This window comes from Myxocyprinus asiaticus, chromosome 17 (assembly GCF_019703515.2).
Source record: "Myxocyprinus asiaticus isolate MX2 ecotype Aquarium Trade chromosome 17, UBuf_Myxa_2, whole genome shotgun sequence".
In the NCBI taxonomy this organism is placed as follows: Eukaryota; Metazoa; Chordata; class Actinopteri; order Cypriniformes; family Catostomidae; genus Myxocyprinus; species Myxocyprinus asiaticus.
In genome coordinates, this window is record NC_059360.1 from 24,395,558 (window position 1) to 24,420,115 (window position 24,558).

Genomic DNA, 24,558 nt, shown 5'->3' on the forward strand with positions numbered 1-24,558 from the left:
GAATTTTTATTTTGAGGTGAACTATCCATTTAACAGCACTGAAATCTTACCCAATCAGAGGTAAGGGGCAGTCGCATGCTCTCTAACTGTCCTCCTGATTGGCTGAAGGAGAAGTGATGCTCTTTGGATTTGGGAATGATGAAGTACAGTTGAATTGCCTCACCAAGTAGAAGGTGAGAAAAGGTAAAGGCATGTAGGGTGGACTCATACAGCTGGAAATACAGACAGACAGCATTTTCAATAGTCAAATAAAAAAAATATCCAATATACAAACATATGTCAGCAACACTTTACAATAAGGTTCCATTTGTTAACACTAATTAACAACATTAGTTAACATGAACTACCAATAAACAATACAGCATTTATTAAACTTGATTAATGTTAATTTCAACATAGAATTCATTTTTAAATCAAAAGCTGTATGTGTTAACATTACTTAAAGTACTAACATGAACTAACAATGAACAATTGTATTTTTATTAACTAACATTAAAAAAGATTAATAAATGCAGTAAAAAAAGATATTGTTCATTGTAAGTTCATGATACCTGATGTATTAACTAATGTTATTGTATGGAACCTCATTGTAAAGTGTTGTAAACCCATATGTCTTATTACAGATTGAATTAAGCATGGTATTTATTGCAAAATACATTATAAATGATTTACCTGGTACTGTGGATTGAACCCCATATACTTGTGACACTGTTCACAATGATGGTACGTGTTGTACGCTGCATATTTGGAAAGTTTAATCCGTGCTGTACGCCTGCGTAGATATACATCCTCTAGACGCCTGGAGTTTCCATCTAGAATAGTAATACAATTTAAACTACTTTGATTCAAGAAATTATTTAAGTGGTAGCTCAATTGAACCACACTGTAACTGCAAATATGATTTTATTGATGGTCTTACCATCTGCATTTGGAGTGAAGTCTGGTGAGTAGATCGTGCTGATGTCATCATATTTTGGATCATGGATGGTGTAATCGAAGGGCATCCCTCTAACCGTATCTGTGTTGGGCCACATTGCAATGGCTTGATGATATGGTACCAAATCCGTTTCACAATCTGAAGAAAAAATATAAAACATAATTTTACTGATACTTTCAGGACACCAAGACAGTCTTGGATTAAAAGGTTTTTAAAAATGGGACTTTGATGAAAGTGTATGGGGCCCAGGACAGCTATGGTCACCATTCCTTTTATTTTATGCAAAAGATCAGTTGGCTAGACAACTCCTTTTGTGTTCTATGTAATAAATAAAGTAAAATGGGTTTGGAATGACGAGTGTGATGAGGTGAGTAAATGATAACAGAATTTTCATTTTTTCTGTTTATGCTTTAAATGGACCCAAAAGTATAATAAATAAATACACAAACTTGTTCACAGCATCAATCACATTCACGCGAGAACATGCGTTGTTTTAGCGCTAAACAACAGAAGTTCTCGTATGAACATGCATGCCTCTGTGAATTCTCTTATGCACTCATGAACATGCAACAGACATTAAGATTGAAACATTAAGAAAATGTTTTTCCAAATGCCTTCAGAATTGGAATATAATGAAAAAAAACGCATGGACTACTTTTATGATACTTTTGGGTCATTGTTTAAAGGAACAGTTGACCCAAAAATGAAAATTCTCTCATCATTTACTCACCCTGGACCTACAGAGCTGAGATATTCTTCTAAAAATCTTTGTTTGTGTCCTGTAGAAGAAAGAAAGTCATACACATCTGAGATGGCATGAGGGTGAGTAAATGATGGGAGAATTTTCATTTTTGGGTGAAATATTACTTAATGATTTGAACCAATATACTTACTACAGTTGATGTCCTCCTCATCATAGATGTCCACTTCCATGAGTCTGATCAGCATGCGAGACAGAATTCCCAGGAACTGCAGATATGCCCCAGTCTTCCCCACCTGAACACACAGACATTGCCATTTTATTTCCCAATCAAATATTGACACTGCAATCTAATATTCAGTTTTCCAGGCACTCCCTTACCTGTGGTGGCCCACTGAGAAGCAGCCTCCTTGGGTGGAAGTTGTCTGTGCGTCCTTCAATCCGGTTACTGCTGTCCATGTGGTGGGGCTTGGGGATGGTCCATTGCCGATAGTATAGTGACTGCTCTGTGCAGGTCATCATCTTGCTAAGAAGGGGTCTAAAGGAGCTGGCCCACTCGACAGAGGAATGAGGGAGGAAGGAGGTGGATTTGGGCAAACCACTGGAATCCACAGTGGTGATGAGGTCATAGGCAGCCTTAGGGAGCAGAACCACAGGTGGGCGGCTCAGATTGCGAGCCCAGGAGCAGCTCTGCCGTAGAGGAGAGGCCTGAGAGGACAACGTGCCGGAAGAGGTGGATTTTGACTGCTGCCTCTGGTTGGGCTGCTTTTCTGGGTCCAGAGGATTCCAGTCTGACTGGGGTTGCTGGGAACCAGTTGGGGAGGTGTTACCCAGGCTAGGGAGATGATCGTTGTTTACTACAGACCACCAGAGAGAGGTAAGGTCAGTGTGAGAGAATCTCATACAAACCATATGCTGCAAGTAAAAACCATTAGGCTTTGTTCACACTGGGCATTTTGAATGTTACATATGCACTGCGCCCCAAGTGATGAAAAAAACTACTTGAAATCTGATCTGACCATTCAGATGGAGGCCGATTCCATTGTCAGATTTCAAACAACATATAGATGTGGTTTGGATTGGATCAGGGTTTTTTTTTTTTTTGCTGTTGAAATTTCAAACAACTAAATGGATTTGAGTTGGATATACCAAAAGTTTGGCTAACTACCTGAACAAAGCCTTATATTCTACGAATTCACCAGTTTGAAGAACCTTTCCAAAAGCATTCCTCACTTTATAGGACCCAACACACCATTCCCAAATCACTCACAATGCCAAGACCCATTTCATGTCACCCATTTCCCAATATTTATTAGTATTAAAGTGAAGTAAGGCATTCCACTCAGGGAACACATTTATTGTATCAGTTATGTTTAATCAGAAAAAAGAAAGAAAAAAAAAGTTTTTCAGGAGACATTTTTGGAACTGATTTTACTTGGAAGAGTGATACAGAAACTTACAGACATTTGCAAAGAATCAAGCACCTTTGTTAGTCAGGTTTTCAGCTAACAGCCCAGATACCAAGTGTTAAAGTTGTTAATGCAGATTTTATATAATGATTGGTTGATCAATTACATTCAGTTTGAGTCATTAAATGTCCTGGATTATTGGAAATGACCCTAAGGGAAAAAACAGGTCTACCTATGTGGACATTCAGTCATTGATGTGGTAAATCTCCATTTCCTCTATCTTACATGAAGTGTTGGAGGACAGAGAGGAGATGTTGGAGTCTTTGTAGAGAATCCTCTTCCTCCCAAAAGCTCTGCTGAAGATTGTGTTAAAAACACAGACGGCATGAAGGTGAGCCATTCACCCAAATCGCAGTCTAACAGCCTAATATTCTGTCTCGCTGGCTACCAGAAGTTTTCAAGGAAAGTTTGGAGCAGGTGGGTGTGTGGTGTAAAATAGTTCTGTTTGATCCAGAATTTCGAATGTGGTTTGATCATGGTACTGACAACATAATCTTAACTCATATAAAGTGAATTCACCAATAGGGAATTGATGGTGCACATACCTTCTTCATTTCAAACATATTCACATCAGAATGGTCTATGCTCAGAGTTTAGTTAATTTAAGCAATACCAAACAAGCTATTTGGATTGTCAAGTAACTTACATTTTAGACACAATGTGGCCAGTTATTTTGTTTATTTTTGCTCAACCAATGAAAATAGTTACATTAAATGTTGCGTTTAGAGTAAAGCGTCCCAGCGCAGTTATACAAAATATTGGCACTCTTGGAATGCCTTTTTCCCAATCAAATTAGTGGAAAGGCACTAACTGTTATAAGAGTAATATACAATTCAGGTTTTCTGAGTTTTGAATACTGACCATCCCCCACAACCTCCTCCTCCTCGTTGTCAGTGCTGCTGTGTTTTTCAGGGTCACTCTCAGACAGGTCACTGGAAACATGGGCCCCATGTTGGGTGTCTTGTTTTGCCTTCAGTAAGTATGCAGCCAGTCCCAGCTCCTGCTCTAGAGTGGTGCGCTGTAGAGACCAGCAGCTGATAACACGCAGATCACAGTACTTCAGAGACCTGTGGACAGAGGTAAACATAAGTGAGGGCTAAACTTACCTGTTTTAAATCTAAATGAACAATGCTTAATGCTGAAGTGTGCAATTTCTGCTACACTAGCATCGCCAAATAGAATTGCAAAAATAATGATTGTTTTCAAACAGGTTTTTCAAAAAATCCATCCCTGTTTTCCATTGACTTGTCAAATAGTCCCGCCCCAAACTCAGTCCATGAGTTGAACCAATGTTTAAACATTTGAGAAAATCCACCTACAAGTTACAGTTGTCTCTGCATATTAAACTTGTATAGGGGAAAGTACTTTAACATAGAAGAAATTGGTTACTTCAGCTTTAAGTTTTACAAAGTATAAGCCATTAACTTAAAGGTATTTTGGATGGCAGGGATATGCTTAAATTAACAGTGATATATAAATTTGGGCTAAATACCAATAGCTAAATGAGGATTAACCACTGTTATGCAGCATTAGTGTGCTGAATTAAAATATTATGTGGTGGATTTACAATGAACACATTTAAATTAGTGCTGTCAGTAGATTAAATTATGAAGTGATTAATCGTATAATTTTTTTTTTTTTTTTAAGTAAATCGCGATTAATCGCAGATTTTGAAAATGCTGAAATTTAACCCTATATATACTTCTTTTTCAGTCAAAATGTATTTATTTCCATCTTAGGAAAGAAAACAAAACAATATGCAACAATATAATGGTTTATTAACATTTTCCAAACAAAACCTTCCACAGGATAAAGATAGAAATGCAATAAAATAGCACCAATTCAAGAAATATTAAACATTTCCCAAAGTCTAAGTGGGAGGTTGACTTCTTGAAAGAACTAGTCCCCACATAGGTTGCATATGCATTGCAATGGGCATTAAATCCCTTAGACTGCCATCCTCCACAATATTAATCTGCCAGAAGACTGCGGCTATCCGCTTTGTTACAGTAATCTTGAAACTGCATTCATGATTCGCACCAGAGCGTCAACGCCAGCGTCATATGCCGCTTTGAACCCCACGCTTGCAGACAAATACGTCTCATTCTATGTTTTGGAGATAGTTAAGGCTTTACGTGCTTCTGTGGTAATTAAAATGCATCTTACATAGGTTCCATCCTGGCTTTTTTATACATTAAATAGCGTTAAGAGTTCTTTCTCCATCATCTTATTACTGACAGGGAAGCACTGTTCTGTTATTGTGGTACGTCCTTCAGGATAATGTCTCCGGGCGGACACATTAAAGAGGTCCCGCCCTTCCAAGAAGTGTTTATACTGGTTAATGCTGTATTAACGGTAAATGTGTTAATCGCGATTAAGAAATATGAACATGCTAAACTTTTTTAAATAATCGCATGCGTTAACTCGTTAATTCTGACAGCACTAATTTAGATATTTTTTTAATAATAATTTTTTTAAGTAATAATTTTCATCCAAACTGAGTAGTGGCTGATGCCAGTAGAAAATGGGACAAAACCACAAATAATTTTTCGGAGTGACTTTTTGCATTAGGTGTAAATAGCACCTGCCACACAGCCTGGCTCTTTGCACTCAAATAGTCTGGTGGAAAAATTGAAATTAAAGACAAACTGCTCCCTCTATTATTGCTGGTGTGGAAATTCTTTTTTTGGGGCATTTAATACAGTAAATAAAAATAACTATAAAGGTTGATTTCCTTACAGTGATTTGGTCAAGGTGACTCCGGGGAGTTGAGAGAAATGTTTGATCCAGGTAAAATTAACCTTAGTTTTACTATAGTAATATTGTAGTAACCATGTTTTTTGGCGGAAGGGTTAGGGTTAGGTTAGGGTTAGTTTTATGCAATTTACCATGGCGTTACTACAGTAATATGGTGTTAATATAGTGACCATGTTTGATTTTTTGGTTACTATGATTTTACTACAAAATACTAGGGTGATCCTATGGTTACTGTAGTAAAACTATGGTTAATTTTTGTAAGGGAAGGTTAGGTTTAGGGGTAATAGGGTTCCTGTGTGACTTTAAATAAACATGCTGCAGTAATGCCCCTATACTGTATGTTAGTATTTCATTAGGGGTGCAAATAGCATCTAACACTATTTGCACTTAGTGCGAGGAAGATGCTTTTTGTTGCTATTTACACTTAGTGCAAATAGCCGCTGCCATCATTCTGTTATTTTTCTAAGCTCTTGCTGACCTCTTTACAAATTCACCAAACCATTATTTGGAGGGACTGACAACAACACATTAGCAAGGTTAAAAAAAGGCCAGTTTCTATTTAAATGATTAATTATGCAGTTTCGGAATTTTGAATAAGAGAGCTGGTTTCCATCATCTGAAATACAATACCAAAGAAGATATTTCATAGCTGACCATTCTGTGAAATAAAAATAGTTTGCTTCATGAAACTGGGTATATGCCTATAATTTCCTGCAGTTTTTGCAGTTCAGCAAGTTATTCTTTGTGTTGTTTACCTAGGTAGAGATTCACCAAGCGGATCCATGCCAGTTAGGATAAGGATACAGGGTAAGGCCTCCAGCTCTAGAAATGTGCGAGGAGCCCAGTCTGGATCCAGGATCTTAAGCCAGACCTACAGACATATAAAGACCTTCAGGATCAATGTTGAGAGGTATATCAAGAAGAATATGACAAGAGTGACACTTCTGATATATATTTAATAATTTCAGTGCTGTTCGCTCAGTTGTTACCTGAATTATGCTACCTGAAGACCTTGTTGTATATCTAAACATATGATGTGACTAACATCTACTAGATTAGTTATGCTCTGGAATTAAAACCTAAGCACTGGCACATTCCAGTTAACATCAAACATGGTAAATACCCTCAGCTGGTCCAGGAAGTGTTTTCCCACAGTGATAGCAGAGCATGGATCTCCCAGGATGATCTCAAATTGCTTGTGGAGGCCGAGTCTGTTGCGAACATGACAAAGGCGCTGGTGAGCGAGGGCAGCGAGGGCGGGCGAGGGGATCCTCAGAAGCAGCATGTGACCGTGGCGGCTGGGGCACCGTTGGGATGTGTTGAGGAGGCACTGTACCATCTCCAGTGTCTCCACTGAGATGTGCTTCTGCAGAGCTTGTAAGGCCTGACCGCCCGTTGTGGCCATCAGTGCCAGAGAGTAATGCTGGATAAGCACATGGGTGCGAATCACTGCACTGTGCAGCTTTGGGAACCTGATGAGAAATAAGTAGAGTTCTCAGTGGGAGTTTATACAATCTGCAAAAACTTTATACTTTTAGGTCCCAAAATTCTGGGACCACAAGTGAAAATGCTTCTATTTTGTATTTCTCTAAATTAAAGGGATAGTTCACCCAAAAATGAAAATTCTCTCATCATTTACTCATGACTTTCTTTCTTCTACTGATCACTAACAAAATTTTTTAGAAAAATATCTCAGCTCTGTAGGTCCATACAATGCAAGTGAATAGTGAACAGAACTTTGAAGGTCCAAAAAGCATATAAAGGCAGCATAAAAGTAATCCATATGACTTCAGTGGTTAAATCAATATCTTCAGAAGCGATATGATAGGTGTGGGTGAAAAGTCCTTATTTAAGTCCTTTTTACTTCAAATCTCCACTTTCACACTCTTCTTTTGTTTTTGACAATATGCATTCTTTGTGCATATCGCCACCTACTGGGCAGGGAGGAGGATTAATAGTAAAAAAGGATTCATTGATCAGTTTCTCACCCACACATATCATATCGCTTCTGAAGATATACATTTAACAACTGGAGTCGTATGGATCACTTTTATGCTGCCTTTATGTGCTTTTTGGAGCTTCAAAGTTCTGGCCACCATTCACTTGCATTGTATGGACCTTTAGAGCTAAAATATTCTTCTAAAAATTTTCATTTGTGTTCAGCAGAAGAAAGAAAGTCATGAACATCTGGGATGGCATGAGGGTGAGTAAATGAGAGAATGTTCATTTTTCATGTAACAATTTGATTGAAAGTTGAATTGAAAAAATAACATGAATTTCAGAATTTCTTAGTATTTAGTATGTCCACTTCTGCTTTAATGGCAGCATGCACTCGAGCTGGCATGGACTCCACAAGTTTGTACAAAACCTGATTATTCATGTTATTCCATGGTAATTCATGTTAGTTGATTAGAGACTTTGAAATAGTGCTGAATCTTAAATATTATATTTCTTTTTAATTTTACATCATAATGTTTTGTTTTGTTTTAAATTCCTCAAAACCCTACAACTCTGTTTATTTCCAGATTTCAGTTAGATTCTGAATCTCAGATTCATATAAACTCAGCAAAAAAAGAAATGTCCCTTTTTCAGGACACTGTATATTAAAGAGAATTTTGTAAAAATCAAAATAACTTTACAGATCTATATTGTAAAGGGTTTAAACAATGTTTTCCATGCTTGTTCAATGAACCATAAACAATTAATGAACATGCACCTGTGGAACGGTCGTAACAACTTACAGACGGTAGGCAATTAAGGTCACAGTTACAAAAACTTAGGACACTAAAGAGACCTTTCTACTGACTCTGAAAAACACCAAAAGAAAGATGCCCAGGGTCCCTGCTCATCTGCGTGAACATGCCTTAGGCATGCTGCATGGAGGCATGAGGACTGCAGATGTGGCCAGGGCAATAAATTGCAATGTCCGTACTGTGAGACACCTAAGACAGCGCTACAGGGAGACAGGAAGGACAGCTGATCGTCCTCGCAGTGGCAGACCATGTGTAACAACATCTGCATAGGATTGGTACATCCGAATATCACACCTGTGGGACAGGTACAGGATGGCAACAACAACTGCCCGAGTTACAGCAGGAATGCACAATCCCTCCATCAGTGCTCAGACTGTCCGCAATAGGCTGAAAGAGGCTGGACTGTGGACTTGTAGGCCTGTTGTAAGGCAGGTCCTTACCAGACATCACCGGCAACAACGTCGTCTATGGGCACCAACCCACCCTCGCTGGACCAGACAGGACTGGCAAAAAGTGCTCTTCACTGACGAGTCGCGGTTTTGTCTCACCAGGAATGATGGTTGGACTTGCATTTATTGTCGAAAGAATGAGCGTTACACCGAGGCCTGTACTCTGGAGTGGGATCGATTGGAGGTGGAGGGTCCGTCATGGTCTGGGGCAGTGTGTCACAGCATCATCGGACTGAGCTTGTTGTCATTGCAGGCAATCTCAATGCTGTGCGTTACAGGGAAGACGTCCTCCTCCCTCATGTGGTACCCTTCCTGCAGGCTCATCCTGACATGACCCTCCAGCATGACAATGCACCAGCCGTACTGCTCATTCTGTGCGTGATTTCCTGCAAGACAGGAATGTCAGTGTTCTGCCATGGCCAGCGAAGAGCCCGGATCTCAATCCCATTGAGCAAGTCTGGGACCTGTTGGATTAGAGGGTGAGGGCTAGGGCCATTCCCCCAGAAATGTCCGGGAACTTGCATGTGCCTTGGTGGAAGAGTGGGGTAACATCTCACAGCAAGAACTGGCAAATCTGGTGCAGTCCATGAGGTGGAGATGCACTGCAGTACTTAATGCAGCTGGTGGCCACACCAGATACTGACTGTTACTTTTGATTTTGACCCCCCTTTGATCAGGGACACATTATTCCATTTCTGTTAGTCACATGTCTGTGAAACTTGTTCAGTTTATGTCTTGGTTGTTGAATCTTTTTATGTTCATGCAAATATTTACACATGTTAAATTTGCTGGAAATAAAAGCAGTTGAAAGTGAGAGGATGTTTCTTTTTTTGCTGAGTTTATATCTATCTACTATATAAGATTTGGATAATATTGTATTATATGCAATAAATACAATAAATATCAGTTAAGAGCTTCACCAGGGATGCAAACTCATGAGAGGTGAAAAAGGTGGCACAGAAAACATACCTCTCCTCCAGGGCAGTAGCCATGCTCTCAAACGAGCTGTCATATCTCAGCAGAGGAAGGCCGCTGCCAGAGCGTGTCGTCTCCAACAACTCTGATACACCAAAATACTTTGTCTTTTCATGATAGAGATCCACATCCTAGATAAAAATAAACAGATAGGCTATATGTAAAATCATAAGGAACTAGCAAAAAGCTGGGGTACTTGATGGCCAACAGGGTTTTTTCAATGGCTAATATTGATACCAATATCTAGAAGGCAGGTTGGTCAAAGGCCAGTATTTATAATATAAAACAATTTAACAATAACAAAATTAGACATACATTAAACCTACACAAAAGGTGCCATTATGTCTCGCGCACATTACGTAGGGCGTTCAATCCTTTCAGATTATACCACAAGCCCATGTGGATGCATTCGATGCATGTGCACTATGACTACTCTGTGATACTGTTTAGTAATTCCAGACGATCTCACAAAGTTACAAACACGGGTTGCATGTGGACAGTCAGCACTAACTGTGCTGATTATGGCACGCGGAAAACCAAAGTATACTTAACCTTAGTATGGTCATTATGTGGTATTCTTACATTATTAAAGGCAGATGGCCAGTGGATCTCATTGTAAGGGCTGATACGTGTGTACTGAGTCTGCAAAGCGAAGGGGAACGAGGTCACGTGGAGAGTCAGGATGTTGGGCGCATCTCTAATCTGCCTGCAGTTCAGCAGACTGTCCACTAGTCCTAAGTCTCCTCCACTGTACTGTCCACTGTATTAAAAATAAAGATTAAGAAACAGTTACACCAACAGCCAAGCATAGAGGTGGGTTCAATGACAATCAGGTGTGGTCTGATACCTGCTGATGTCCCAGTGTGCATGGTCATGCACCAGTATAAAAAGTGTGTAGGGGCTCATCTTGGACTTCTGAATCAGGCTGTTGATCTTTCCCACTGCGCTTTGGTTCAGCTTGACCACGTACTGCTCAGCCTCCTTCAGTGATAAGCAGTTTTGGTCAAGCCCCAGTTCCCGTAACACACCTGCAAATACAACAGCAGGCAGTGAGAAATGTTGTGCCTGGAGATCCAGGTTTCTAGATGATCCAGGTTTGTAGAGATTTCTCTCTCTGAGGTCTACACTCTTTAGATCCATACAATGTCAATGAGACAGGAGATATGCATGTCTTAAAAAATACAGTTTTAACATTTTAGTGTATTTTTTAACCCTTGCATAGTCTTAACAATCAAGTCCCTGCTTCAAACCTGCAGGGTCAAATTAACCAGTTTTTTATCTTCAATTTCAAAAGCTTGTAAAAAAATAAAAATACAGATCATTAAGGCAGGGGGTGCCCCAACGTGTTTGTGACTGCCCGTAGACATCCAATCTTTTTTTTGGGAGGTCAATGAGTGTTTGTGTTTGTATGTGTGCGTGAGCGTGTTTGTATGGATGAATGTATGTATGCATTTAAAATGTTGAACTTTTCTACCATTTTTCAGATTTCTTGTAAGTTTTTAAATGATCTGGGTCAATTTGACCCAGAGGAAAAAAGTTTTTTTGTAGCTTTTTTTTAAAAATACATGAAATGTAAAAATATATATATATATTGCCAGGTTCAGATCACATCTGTGGAGGATGTCATGAAGTATCAGGCCAAAAACTTAAAGTTGATGTAAATCAGTGTTAGAAGTTCAAATGGGTCAAATTGACCTGTGAGTCCATCCAAGGCTTAAAGGAATAGTACACAAAAGTATGTTCACAGTGGCTCGCGTGAGAACTTTTAGTGTTAAAAACTAGTTCTCATGTGAACATGCATACCACTGTGAACAAGCTTCTCTCATAGCGCTCATGAACGTGCAACGAATGTCAAGATTTTCACAGAAAAATTACTTAAATCAAATGCCTTCAGAAGACTTGGAATATGACGCACAAGTTGCATGCACACCTTTTATGATACATTTGAGTCCTTTTTTAAGCTTTATAGTCAGTCGCTATCACCTGCCAATGGTTTTGCCAAGCTGTGATGTAAGCTTAAGGCTAATGGCTATTTAAGAAAATATGGATATTGTATATGTCCCACCTCATATTCCTGTTTAAATAGGAAATACGTGAAAACAAATTGTGCTTGTAGGATCACTTCATGAGGTCTTTAAACTCCTCCTCCTGGTATCTGTGCAGTACAGACTGATGGGTACTGATTGGTGGTACTCTACCTGAGTTCCACAGGTGAAGGACGACTTGATGAAAGGTGACCTCTGAAGGTGGAACGCAGATTAAAAACTCAACCTTGTCAAAGGAACCCAGATCCAGGTTCTGTGTGCTGGAATCAGCGATGGCACAAACGTGGGAGAGCAACTTCCGTGCCACAGCGAGCTGAATGGGCCGAATCTCATGCCACTCAACACAATATTCTATAAAGAGACAAAACTCTTAAGCATTAATGCTGCATGATTCATGCTGCAGTTATATAATGCAAAAAGGCATCAACTTGAACACACAAAATAACTGACCAGCACACGTTGGTGTAGGGCTGTCTGATGATTCTAGACCACAATACTGAAAAGAGTTCTCAGGACTGGCTTTCTCCAGCAAAGCCTCCACATCTCCATCTGATAAGCATTGCAAGGAAATCAGGTATACTGTACAGAGAAAAGAGCTGAACTAAGAAACGTGTGGTCTTACCTTGACCCAGAGAACTTAAAAAGGGCCCAAGCTCTGCTGCCATTCCAGAAGACAGCTCATGGGTGATCTCTCTCACACAATCTCTTGGAGAAAGAAAGCTCTCAACTAGAACACGTGCCTGGTGCTTCCCTGTGTGAAAAATAAAATGATATGATATGATGTGATGTATAACAAAATAACATTTTAAGGAAGAAACAAATCCAGTCTTGTTCTATGGTGCAGTACAGGTCATAAATTAAGGGAAACAAAATGAGTTGTTAGGCATAATCAAAGACATGCAAATCCATTTACAAAAGAAAACATGTCTCTACTGTTTTTTAACAACTTTTTCTTTGATGGAAAATTTCCAATCAAAGGTGTATGCATAAATGTTTCTTCTTCAGATCACCATGTGGTGGTGACAAATCTGAATTATGCATAACATTAAGCTACCTTAACAACAATATGAGGAACAAAATCACAATGTTTTTTCACACTTATGTGACCGATGCAGTTTCACTGTAACAATCGAGTATATGATGCTGCAAGTGAGAAAATGACCTGCACTGTTTGCCACAAATATACATTTGGCACATAATATCTAAATGGCAGGTTAGAAATATTAATGACTGGTAATTTTTCTCAATTTGCCCACCTTTGGCAGGTGTGTCAAAAAGTTAATTTTGGACCCTGAATGTACAGTTTGTACAGAATGTAAGCATGTCAAGTGTATGCTGCAAATTTGCTTGTGTTAAAATTCAACAAAGACCAAAAACATATCTATACATTACCATTCACTGTTTGGAAATTAAGTGACCCACATACCTGTCACCACGACACATGACTCTATCTCCTGACTCCTGTTCATGCAGATGATCACTACATAACTAGTCTGGCTCAATCTCCCATCCACCAGCTTGTGAAAGGTTTCCTCAAGCCCTTCGGCCAGAGAGGGCGCTGTGTCCAGCACCAGGACTCCTTCCCCACATGAGCTGGTGGCGAGTTTGGCCAGCCAGGGGAGCTGAGAGGGGGTGAGGGGCTGGGCCAAACAGGGAAGAGGAGGAGGAAACTGTGCATGGGTCTGCTGGTATTGCCGAATCTCCGTCAGATGTGACTCGCGCCAGGAGCGCATTAAGATCTGCTCCAGGTCTTCCATCAGAGGAACCTGGTCAGGTGCTGTTGTAACATGATACACAAGTACACTCTATGTAATCCATGTACATCCATGTAAACCATGATCGCTCGGATTACTACTACACTACAGCTGAGAAACCGAGTTAAACTAACAGCTTCAGCTTTACTGCAGATCACAGCTGAGAGTTACAACAGACAGAGTAAATAAACACGCTCAGGATGCCTACCTGATACCCAAGTTTCCGAGTAAGGATGAGAAACGTACCGTGTCCAAAATCGCGTACTGTCAGAATATGTACTGTATTAGATGAAGGACGCACTCAGCTGGTAAAACAGTATGTTCTTTAGGTATGCATGCAAGTAGTATAATTAGATTCAGGACATACTTTTTCTGGGGACGTGGGTATTGACCCATGACCCAAATATATGAAGTAATAACAACAACCACAGTATAATCTACTCTGGTTTTGTTAAACAAGCACCATTTAAGCACAAGGAACAATTTCCTTTATATGCAGTATATTGTCTTCACTTACAGTTGAGAAGAGCCATCTAACTCACAGTTCACTGCCATTCTTTTAAATCCATCATTTTGAATGTGATGCCACCTTAGCTCCCGACCACTTTATTAGGTACACTTGAACACCTACTTATTTATGTGATTATCTAATCAGCCAATTGTGTGGCAGCAGTGCAATGTATAAAATCATGCAGATATGAGTCAGGACCTTCAGTGGGCAGCGGCTCATCAAAACTGGACAGTTAAAGACTGGAAAAACATAGCCTGGAGCTGGTATACAACCACTAATTCAGATTTTCTCTTCGGAGCCGAGCGGTTGCATTCAGTGCACTGAATTCAATTTCTCCCTACCGTTCACCTCAAACTGCTGGATTTACAGCGCATTTCAGCGGCTTCTCCCTCTCTGCATCCGTGGAGTGCAGAGAACGCCCCTGGGCGCTTCGGCAGAACAAACAAAGAGTATATTCTAAAAGAGTATATTTTCAACTCTAAAAGAGTGGCACACACGGAACATCTTTTTAAAGATGCCTTTCCATTTGTGTGTTATTCCTGGTTGTGGTCGCTATCTCTCCGCTTTTGATGGCCACGATCGCTGTCTTACGTGTCTGGGTGCTGCCCACGCGAAGACATCGTTCGTGGATGGGTCTTGTCCTCGTTGCGAGAACATGACCATGGCAACGTTGCGTTACATGGCCAGCAGTTCTCGGCGTTGAGCAGACGGAGGCTATTCAACACAACCTGCCCCAGCGCGGCTCAAGACCCCACACCCCGTCTACTGAACGTTTCTTGTTCAGACAGAAGACAGCGGTTCCACTGAAACTTTTTCAGAGACTACTGGGGCATATGGCATCCTCAGCGGTGGCCACTCGGGTTGATGCAACACCGCTCGGGTTGATGCATATGAGACCGCTTTAGCACTGGCTTCAGTCCCGAGATGGGCATGGTGCTGCGGGATATATCGCGTGGTCGTCACGCCATCTGTCACCGCCTCTTCAGCCCTTGGACTGACCTTGCATTTCTACGGGCAGGGGTTCCCCTAGAGCAGGTCTCCAGGCGCGTCGTGGTTTCGACGGACGCATCCAAGACGGGCTGGGGCGCCGTATGCAACGGGCACACAGCCGCCGGCTCCAGGACTGGCCCGCGGCTGCGTTGGCACATCAACTGCCGCGAGTTGTTGGCAGTATTGCTCGCCCTGCGGAGGTTCTGGCCATTGATCCAGGGCAAGCATGTGTTGGTCCGGACAGACAACACAGCGACGGTAGCGTACATCAACCGTCAAGGCCGTCTACGCTCCCGTTACATGTCATAACTCGCCCGCTGTCTCCTCCTCTGGAGTCAGCAGCACCTCAAGTCACTGCGAGCCACTCACACCCCAGGCGACCTCAACACCGTGGCGGATACGCTGTCACGACAGGCTACACTCAGGGGAGAGTGGAGACTCCACCCCCAGGTGGTGCAGCTGATTTGGAGTCGATTCGGTCAAGCACAGTTAGACCTGTTTGCTTCCCGGGAATCCTCCCACTGCCCGCTTTGGTACGCCCTGACTGAGGCACCCCTTGGTATAGATGCGCTGGCACACAGCTGGCCCCCAGGATTATGCAAATATGCGTTCCCCCCAGTGAGCCTACTTGCACAGACCCTTGTGCAAGGTCAGGGAGGACGAGGAGCAGGTCATCCTAGTAGCACCCTACTGGCCCAACCATACGTGGTTCTCGGACCTCACGCTCCTCACGACAGCGCCCCCCCCCCCCTCCCCGGTGAATTCCCCTGAGGAAGGACCTTCTTTCTCAGGGACGGGGCACCATCTGGCACCTGTGACCAGACATCTGGAATCTCCATGTCTGGCCCTTGGACGGGACGTGGAAGACCTAAGTGGCCTACCACCCGCGGTGGTAGACACAATCACTCAGGCCAGGGCTCCCTCTACGAGGCGCCTGTATGCCTTGAAGTTGCATCTGTTTGCTAAATGGTGTTCTTCCCGACGCGAAGACCCCCAGAGATGCGCAGTCGGATCGGTGCTTTCCTTCCTGCAGCAGGGCGGCTGTCCCCCTCCACCTTGAAGGTGTATGTAGCCGCCATTTTGGCACATCACGATGCAGTGGATGGTAAGTATTTGGGGAAGCACGACTTGATCATCATGTTCCTGAGAGGTGCTAGGAGGTTGAATCCGTCAAGACCGCGCCTCATCCCCTCGTGGGACCTCTCTGTAGTCCTTCGGGGTCTACGGGGAGCTCCCTTTGAGCCCCTGGAGTCAGTTGAGCTTAAGGCACTCTCTTTGAAGACCGCCCTCCTATCTGAGCTCACTTCCATCAAGAGGGTAGGGGACCTGCAGGCGTTCTCTGTCAGCGAACCGTGCCTGGAGTTCGGTCCGGGTTTCTCTCACGTGATCCTGAGACCCTGACTGGGCAATGTGCCCAAGGTTCCCACGACCCCTTTTAGGGATCAGGTGGTGAACCGGCAAGCGCTGCCCCAGGAGGAGGCAGACCCAGCCTTGGTGTTGCTGTGTCTGGTGTGTGCTTTACGCATCTATTTGGATCACACACAGAGCATAAGAAGCTCCCAGCAGCTCTTTGTCTGCTTTGGTGGACAGCGGAAAGGAAGCGCTGTCTCCAAACAGAGGATCGCCCACTGGGTCGTTGACGCCATCGTGATGGCATATCACGCTCAGGACGTGCCGCCCCCCAGGGGGTTACGAGCCCACTCAACTAGGAGTGTAGCGGCCTTCTGGGCCCTGACCAGTGGCGCCTCTTTGGCAGACATCTGCAGAGCAGTGGGCTGGGTAACACCCAACACCTTTGTGAGGTTCTACAATCTCCGGGTTGAGCCGGTTTCGTCCAGTGTATTGTTAGGTATGAACAGGTAAGTTCTGGGACAGCTGGCTGGGTGTACCGCTTGCGCATAGCGCCCTTCCCCTCCCTTGAGGTGAAGACGTGTGCTTTTGACCCCCAGTCATGTTCACAAGCTGTGATCCCTGGATGACTTTTCTCCTTAGCCCTGTGGCAGACGAGTTTGCGGAGAAACTCGCTGCCAGCCCAGTACGTGTGCTAATTAGGCTCTGTACTGGGGTAGGTGCTCCACATGTGCTGGTTCCCCGTAGGTGACCCCATGTGATATCTTCCGCTAAATCGTTTCCCTGTTGGTAAACTGCGTCTTCCATGGGCAGAGGCCCCTCTGCCCCCGGTCATCATGTTTGTAGAAACTCCTCCCCCCTCAGGTAGGGCCTACCATGCGACTTCTCCACATGACATACTTCCGACGAGACTCGGTAAGACCATGTGACGTATTTCCACTCAAAATACCCCCCCCTCCGTGGTCTCCGTGGTGTCTTCCCCTTGGGAGTGACACCCCCATGACGTAGACATTTATGGCCCCCAGTCGGTTAACAAATTCCACTCTTTTTGGGGTGAAAGAGGAAAAAAGCCACGGCTAGGCTAGCCTGTCCCTATTTGTTGGGAAGTTGACTTGTTCCCAAAGGACTGTTCAATGCTCATAATAGCGTTGGGGGAAGTTACGTGACGGCCTAGTGCGCTGGCTACGAGGCACACAGCGGTCTGCCCGTCTCGCAACGCCAGTCCACGTAACACAGTTCAGCTAGTTGTAGCATTTTGTATAGGGACCCCTAGTGTCACTACATCGACACGTCGAGTGAGTGACAGATAGGGAACGTCCTGGTTACTTTTCGTAACCTCCGTTTCCTGATGGAGGGAACGAGACGTTGTGTCCCTCTTGCCACAACACTGAACTACCCGCTGAAATGGCCGGGACCTTGTCTCGGCTCCTCAGCACAAAACCTGAATGAGTGGTTGCATACCAGCTCCTTTTATACCTGTGTGTCCAGGGGAGTGGCATGCAAATTCCACTCGCCAATTCCCATTGGCCTTTTTTCAAAAAGCAGAGGTGTTTGGGGCTCCCAAGAGTGACCCCTAGTGTCACTACATCGACACAACATCTCGTTCCCTCCATCAGGGAACGGAGGTTATGAAAGTAACCAGGACGTTCTTGGCTGACAGAAGTGGAACCCAACGTGGTCTACTGCTGTTATAGCCCTTCCACCTCAAGGTTTGACATGCTGTGCATTCTGAGATGCTGTTCTGCTCACTATAATTGTATAGAGGGGTTATCTGAGTTACCGTTGCCTTTCTGTAAGCTCGAACCAGCATGGCCATTTTCCGTTTGACCTCTCTCATCAACAATACGTTTCCATCCACAGAACTGCCACTCACTGGATGTTTTTTGTTTTTGGCATCATTCTGAGTAAATTCTAGAGACTGCTGTGTGTGAAAATCCCAGGTGACCTGCAGTTACAGAAATACTCAAACCAGCCCGTCTGGCACCAAAATTCATGCCACGGTCAAAATGACTGAGATCAAATTTTTTCCCCATTCTTATGGTTGATGTGAACATTAACTGAAGCTCCTGGCCCATATCATTTATTAAAGGTTAGATTCAATAAATGAAAATAATTTTTGGGCTAAAGGAGTAAGTTTTGAGTCCTGAATGTTACAGTATGTTTTTAAAGTACAATTAAAGGCCAAAACATACTCTGCACAAGTACATGAACATAGGCGCTTTTAGCTACGCAAGCTCAATTTCCTGAATTGTTGCATTCCAAAATGTGTCAGACCACAGTTCATAACACAACGCAAGTAAGCACTGCATTCTCAATTGGCATGGTCATATAAATTCTAATACAAACACTGGGATATACAGACTGTGTGGAACGTGCATGTACTTTAAGTATGCACACTGAAACACTGCGGTTCTCACCGAGCTGCACTAGATAGTAGACAGTCAGCAGGATCTGCATCTCAGTGGAGATGGCCTGAATGGGAGCAGCTCCATATTGCTCGTAGACGCGTGGGAGGTTCTGAGAGCTGTGGTAGCACTTCTGCAGCAGGCCACTCACCAGCACATCCCCGAGATTCCCACATAAATGTGGCAGTGTCCCATGCCCTGCAGACAAACACAAATACACACACACACAGTGTAATTTAACAGCTGGCCCAGGATAAAGTGGTGGGAACTGCTATTAGATACTGTTCGCAGAAATAAAAAGTGACCAGACTGAAGAGACGGCAAATGGATTGCTTTAGAGGGACAGTTCACCCAAAAATGAAAAATCTGTCATTTACTTACCCTCATGTTGTTCCAATTACAAATCTACAGTTTATGACTTGTGGAACAGAAGATGATGTTAGGCAGAATGTTAGCCTCGGTCACCATTTACTTTCATTGTACTGAAAAAAAGATGCAATGAAAGTAAATGGAGACTGTGACTAAAATACTGTCTAATATCTCCTTTTGTGTTATTTGGAGTAAAATCAGTCATATAGGTTTGGATGAGGGTGTGTAAATGATGACAGAATTAAAAAAGAATTGGGTGAACTATACCTTTAATATCTGATAATAACAATTATCACATTACAGCCAAATCATTTGAAAAACTAAGAAAAACTATTTTCCTGATTATTCTGTTTATTATGAGCTTTATTCCAAGTTTTTATATTCTTTTGGATGCCACTTTGTACACTCAGAGATGTCACCAATATATCCATGCATATGTAAAAGCATATTCATACAGTATATTCCTGTATATAAATATGTACATAAATATAAAAATCAATATAAAACTAATTCTTGTCAAAACTTTTATTCTTAAATCCATACATTTCTTTGGGATAAAAGTAAGCAATTTCCTTCTATTCATTTATAACAGCAAAATCAAGCCTCATTCATGACACAAATACAGACTTTTTTTCTTCCAAAAATACATCTTTCTGTTGATTTACAGAAAAAGTTATCTTTTCCATCATGTAAATCTCTATGGTCACATCTATCCAATTATCTTATGTTGGTCTCTCCTGTTGTAACTATTTACGTGTTAATGCTTTCTTGCTGGCTGCCAAAAGTATACCCATCAAATATATATATATATATATATATTGATGCTAGGTCAGGGTATATATAGCCAAAATAGAGTATTTTACTTTGCAGAGGAATGTCTACTCTTAAAATATGTTTAAGGACCTCTTGTATTTCTTTCCAGTATTTTTGAATATATTTGAAGACTCCCAGAAAATATGATAATCATTTGCTTCTCAGATTATTTTTTCATGTCATAGACAAAGGTGAAAAAAAAAACAAGAATGCAAGAATGAAAAAGTGTGGTAAGTTTCACCTTTAAAAATTACTGGACGCAGTCCACAGGTCTGGAGCAGGTGATCAGGCACTGTAACAGACTCCCCTGGGGCAAGAGGTGGCGAGGAGCCCAGAGACCCTGATGCCACACTGTCACCTGAGAACAAGCACATACACACTTGATAAAGTCTCATTAACACTCACTTGAATTAAGTGGTCCGAGCACACACACCCATGCACACATTCTTTAATCATTCTTATAATTATCATCCAATCCAATCACAATACATCTCTTAGGTATTACGTAATATCAAATATCATCTTGAAATTTTAAAGTCCTTCTAATTCAAAACATCTGTTTACTGTCAGTACTCTATTGAGAGAATCACATAAGAATATTCTGTTCTGATTCGATTAAAAGGCAAACATATCTAATTAAAATGCTCTCTTTGGCAGAACCTTTGCTGCTGTCAAATCACATCAGAGGTACACTTAAGTTCATAACACATAAGGAGGTAATTAAAGAGTGCAATTGAGTTTGAGCCAGTGAAGCTACAACGATGGACATATGAATGTTTCTACCTGATTTAGTGCCGTTGGCCGTGCTGGTGGCAACAGGTCTGGGGGTGGCTTCTGTCAGAGCAGAGGATTCTGGGGACCATCCCTTATGTCTCTTCTTGGGAGGCCCAGAATTTACCATGGAGCCTTGAAAAATGGCACAATTGGTCAATATGATTTAAAATAAATATATCTATTTTTCTGTTTGTCTGTCAAGCAACTGCATAACAACACCCTAACAATGCCCTAGCAACAACCTAGAACACCTTGATAGGTATTCTAGATATTTTATTTTAATTCATGAGCAAAGAACAATACAATTAAATTAGCTCTCAAGAGGGTTTTGGTGTCATAGGAAGTAATTATTATGTTACATATTAAACAGATTGTAAACACGGGCACATGTGCCCCTTTATATGCAATGAGAAGCCGAAAAGATGGGCCGATGTGTTAAATCCTAATGAAAACCAAAGCATCAGGAAGGAAGTCTCATGTTTTACAACACAGAGAGAGTGAGAGAGAAGGAAAGAGAGAACAAAAAAAGTAAGTGAGAGGGAGAGACTTTAGAGGAGCACTTTATAGAGGTGATAGTATGAGAGTGTTGAAAGAAAAGAGAAGGCTTTTTTACAACCCTAAATGCTGAATAATAACAGACACTAACAACAAAAGAGGAGGAAAAGGCCTAGACAATACAGCTGGCTCTTTTTTCAAAGCATTTTTAACATTTCAAAAGGGGGGCAGCCTTTCATTGGAGGTGTGAAGTCTAGGGTGGGTGGAGGGGGGTGGGTAGTTTAGGGACCGCCATGTAAAATGGATGTTTCCCTTTTCTCTGCTCTGGCACAACTACAAGCTAAAGGTACAAACACTGGCCATGATTACACCTGGTATTGAAGCTGATCTTTTTAGGGTTTTTTTTTTTATGTTCAAATTCTCTCTTGTATCCCAGTTAAATATGCAGGGTCAACTATAACCTCAGCGAGACCCCAGGGTGACTGCTGAGTGCATTTTACATTTCCTTTTTTGATTTGTAACTAGTAGCACCTAATAACCAAGCAAAAAAAAAAAAAATTCTAGAACAAAAAATTTCCTAAAAAATGATGTCCACATATGTGGACAGTGGGACTAAGTTGCAATACTTTAAATAATACCAAGCTATAGAAAGTCCTATTTGTTTTTTTTTGTTTTTATTGAATTGTTTATTATGTTTCCAGGAGTGTTGGTTATTCATATTTTTGACTTTAAGACATTACAGCTGATTTTTTGTAAGTGATGTCCAGCATCATCCAAATCACTGCCAACCATGTTAAAATAAAATTATACATTATAAATTTTGAATCTAAGTACTGATTACCATTGTTCCATGTCTGCCAAACATGTTGAGTGGTCAAAACAACATCTGCAGCCTGAAACTGAACTTTTGGTCTGATGTTAGGAGTGATTGCACTTAGCTGCATAAAGAGCTATAGGATACTCCCTTGCTTAACTTCCAGTTTGCTGTCTGTCTACACTGGTCTCACAACAGTTGCACCTTATTTTCATCCTTACTCCATATAAAGCCTCTGAAAGCAACATTTTTCAGCTTTTGGATGAACCCAATGATTCTCATGTGATAATGCACAGCAAATATAGAATATCGAAGGAAAAAATTTGCTGAAGTACACATTAGTGTGCATTGTGTTTAGCAGTGTGGCGTTTCCCGATAAATCGCTCAAAAAAAAATAAACAAAATAAATAAATAAATATTAGATGAAACAACAGACTAATCTTTTGACTCAAACAGGTTTCAGTGTAAAAACTTGATTCATTTTTTTTACCAGATGTAGTTTTGGTGGCATTTCTCCCAAAGACAAACTCCACTGTGGTCGGCACCATGTTGTTTTGTCACATGACTCAGTGGGTCGAAGGTTTAACCCTTTACTGACACCCCAGATTCTCCTGAACTGAGATCAGTCGGTTTAAATGAATTTAAATAAGGTGTTGCATATTGAAGCCAAAATACAATGTCCATGCATGTGCACGCGGGGTCACACGAGGATAAGTACTACATTTTTTTGGTTGATTTCACCTTAAAGTGGAACACTGTGGTTCTGTGGAGCTTTCAAAACATTGTTCTGTTTTTTTGAGAAGCCCGTCCAGCCCGATAGAGCAAAATTGACCAATACAGCGTTTGGGGCGGGACTATCTGTTTGTACAACCAATGAAAGACAGGGGAGTTTTCTGGAATCTGTTTGAAAACAGTGATTATTTTTGCAATTTTGTTTGCCGACGCTAGTGGCCCAGAAATTACACACTACAGCTTCAAGATCTGTGTCAGATGATCCAATCACAAGTTGCCAGGTGATCTGAGAACAAACATAATGTTTTGAGCAGAATTCTCTTTTATTTTAGTGTTGTAGCTCCATAAGCTTCAGATGTGCTTCACATGCTCTTACTGAAGGCATACTGAAGAAGTGACATGAAGTATTGTGCATGTACTGTATGCTTTTTACATATTTTCTGATCAAAATGTTTTGGACCCCATTTACACTTGTATTTAGTGTTGTCAGCATGTTCCACATTTAAATCAAGTTTACCTTAATCAACAGCATTTGTGGCATTATGCTGATTACCACAAAATAACTTTGATTCACATCTTGTTTATTTACAAAATAATAATAATAAAAAAATTGTGGTTACAGTAAGGCACTAACAATAGAAGTGAATGAAGCCAGTCAATAAATGTTAAAATACACACTTAGTATGGGGTAATGTTGTCTAGTGACGGCTGAAGGGCAAGATTACCTGTTACTGTGGGCCTTCCAGGGCCATTGGCAACTATTCCAGGCTGTGGCTGACGCTGCTGGGGTCCAGGAACATGACTGCCATTGGTTATGGTAGAAGAACCCTCAGATATGTGAAGATGGGAATTCAGATCTGTGTGATAATAACGGAAGAACCACACATAGCCATTGGCCATTCTGACTTTAGTAACAAGGCAGGCAGTTAAATAACATGCAACTCCATTCTATCTGAACACTCTACGTGTGTTTCAGTACCTGTGTGGTTAATTGTGTTCAAGACCGTGTGCCCTGAATTGGGAAGCAGGTCAGTGGGTCCATGACCTGATTGATCTTCTGGTCCACCAGCAATGTTAGAGACAGCATGTCTCATTCTGCTGTCTGTAAGCAACATGAGTAATAGCCTTTTCAGTAAACACTGTAACACAATGAGTAGCTGGTCAACACTGAATAATTATGAAAAGGTATGCCTCTCTGGAATACAGTGGGCTACATGTAAATAGGCATGATGTTTCCAGCAATATTTCCACACTGAATGTGAAACTGCGGTGCGACATGACATCATCCTAGCCAACCAGAAGATATTTTAGATTTAATGTACAATCATGTGGAGTGGGATTTTGGACAAATGAGATTGGTCACAGTGGGCGACTCTTCACACAAAATGTCCTGCTGCTGCTTCTACTGTAGCTGCTGCTATTTACAACAAAAGCTAAGATTAACATGAAAGAGATCGCTTTTAAGG

General features: G+C 41.6%; 1 protein-coding gene across 1 annotated transcript in view; it reads right to left on the bottom strand.

The window, feature by feature from the left end:
• The window catches only part of greb1 (growth regulating estrogen receptor binding 1), a 34,563-nt gene that overhangs the window by 5,835 nt on the left and 4,170 nt on the right, over positions 1-24,558 (bottom strand). Inside the window, exons 5-24 of the mRNA XM_051723374.1 lie at positions 24,072-24,194; positions 23,818-23,949; positions 21,061-21,183; positions 20,519-20,635; positions 19,108-19,293; positions 13,512-13,862; positions 12,708-12,836; positions 12,536-12,634; positions 12,239-12,436; positions 10,888-11,068; positions 10,623-10,800; positions 10,035-10,171; positions 6,987-7,335; positions 6,619-6,734; positions 3,968-4,173; positions 2,019-2,494; positions 1,831-1,933; positions 920-1,075; positions 673-812; positions 51-212 (exon numbers count right to left, since the gene is read on the bottom strand). Coding sequence (XP_051579334.1) covers positions 51-212; positions 673-812; positions 920-1,075; positions 1,831-1,933; positions 2,019-2,494; positions 3,968-4,173; positions 6,619-6,734; positions 6,987-7,335; positions 10,035-10,171; positions 10,623-10,800; positions 10,888-11,068; positions 12,239-12,436; positions 12,536-12,634; positions 12,708-12,836; positions 13,512-13,862; positions 19,108-19,293; positions 20,519-20,635; positions 21,061-21,183; positions 23,818-23,949; positions 24,072-24,194 — 3,662 coding nt within the window. The remainder of the gene's footprint in view (positions 1-50; positions 213-672; positions 813-919; positions 1,076-1,830; positions 1,934-2,018; positions 2,495-3,967; positions 4,174-6,618; positions 6,735-6,986; positions 7,336-10,034; positions 10,172-10,622; positions 10,801-10,887; positions 11,069-12,238; positions 12,437-12,535; positions 12,635-12,707; positions 12,837-13,511; positions 13,863-19,107; positions 19,294-20,518; positions 20,636-21,060; positions 21,184-23,817; positions 23,950-24,071; positions 24,195-24,558) is intronic.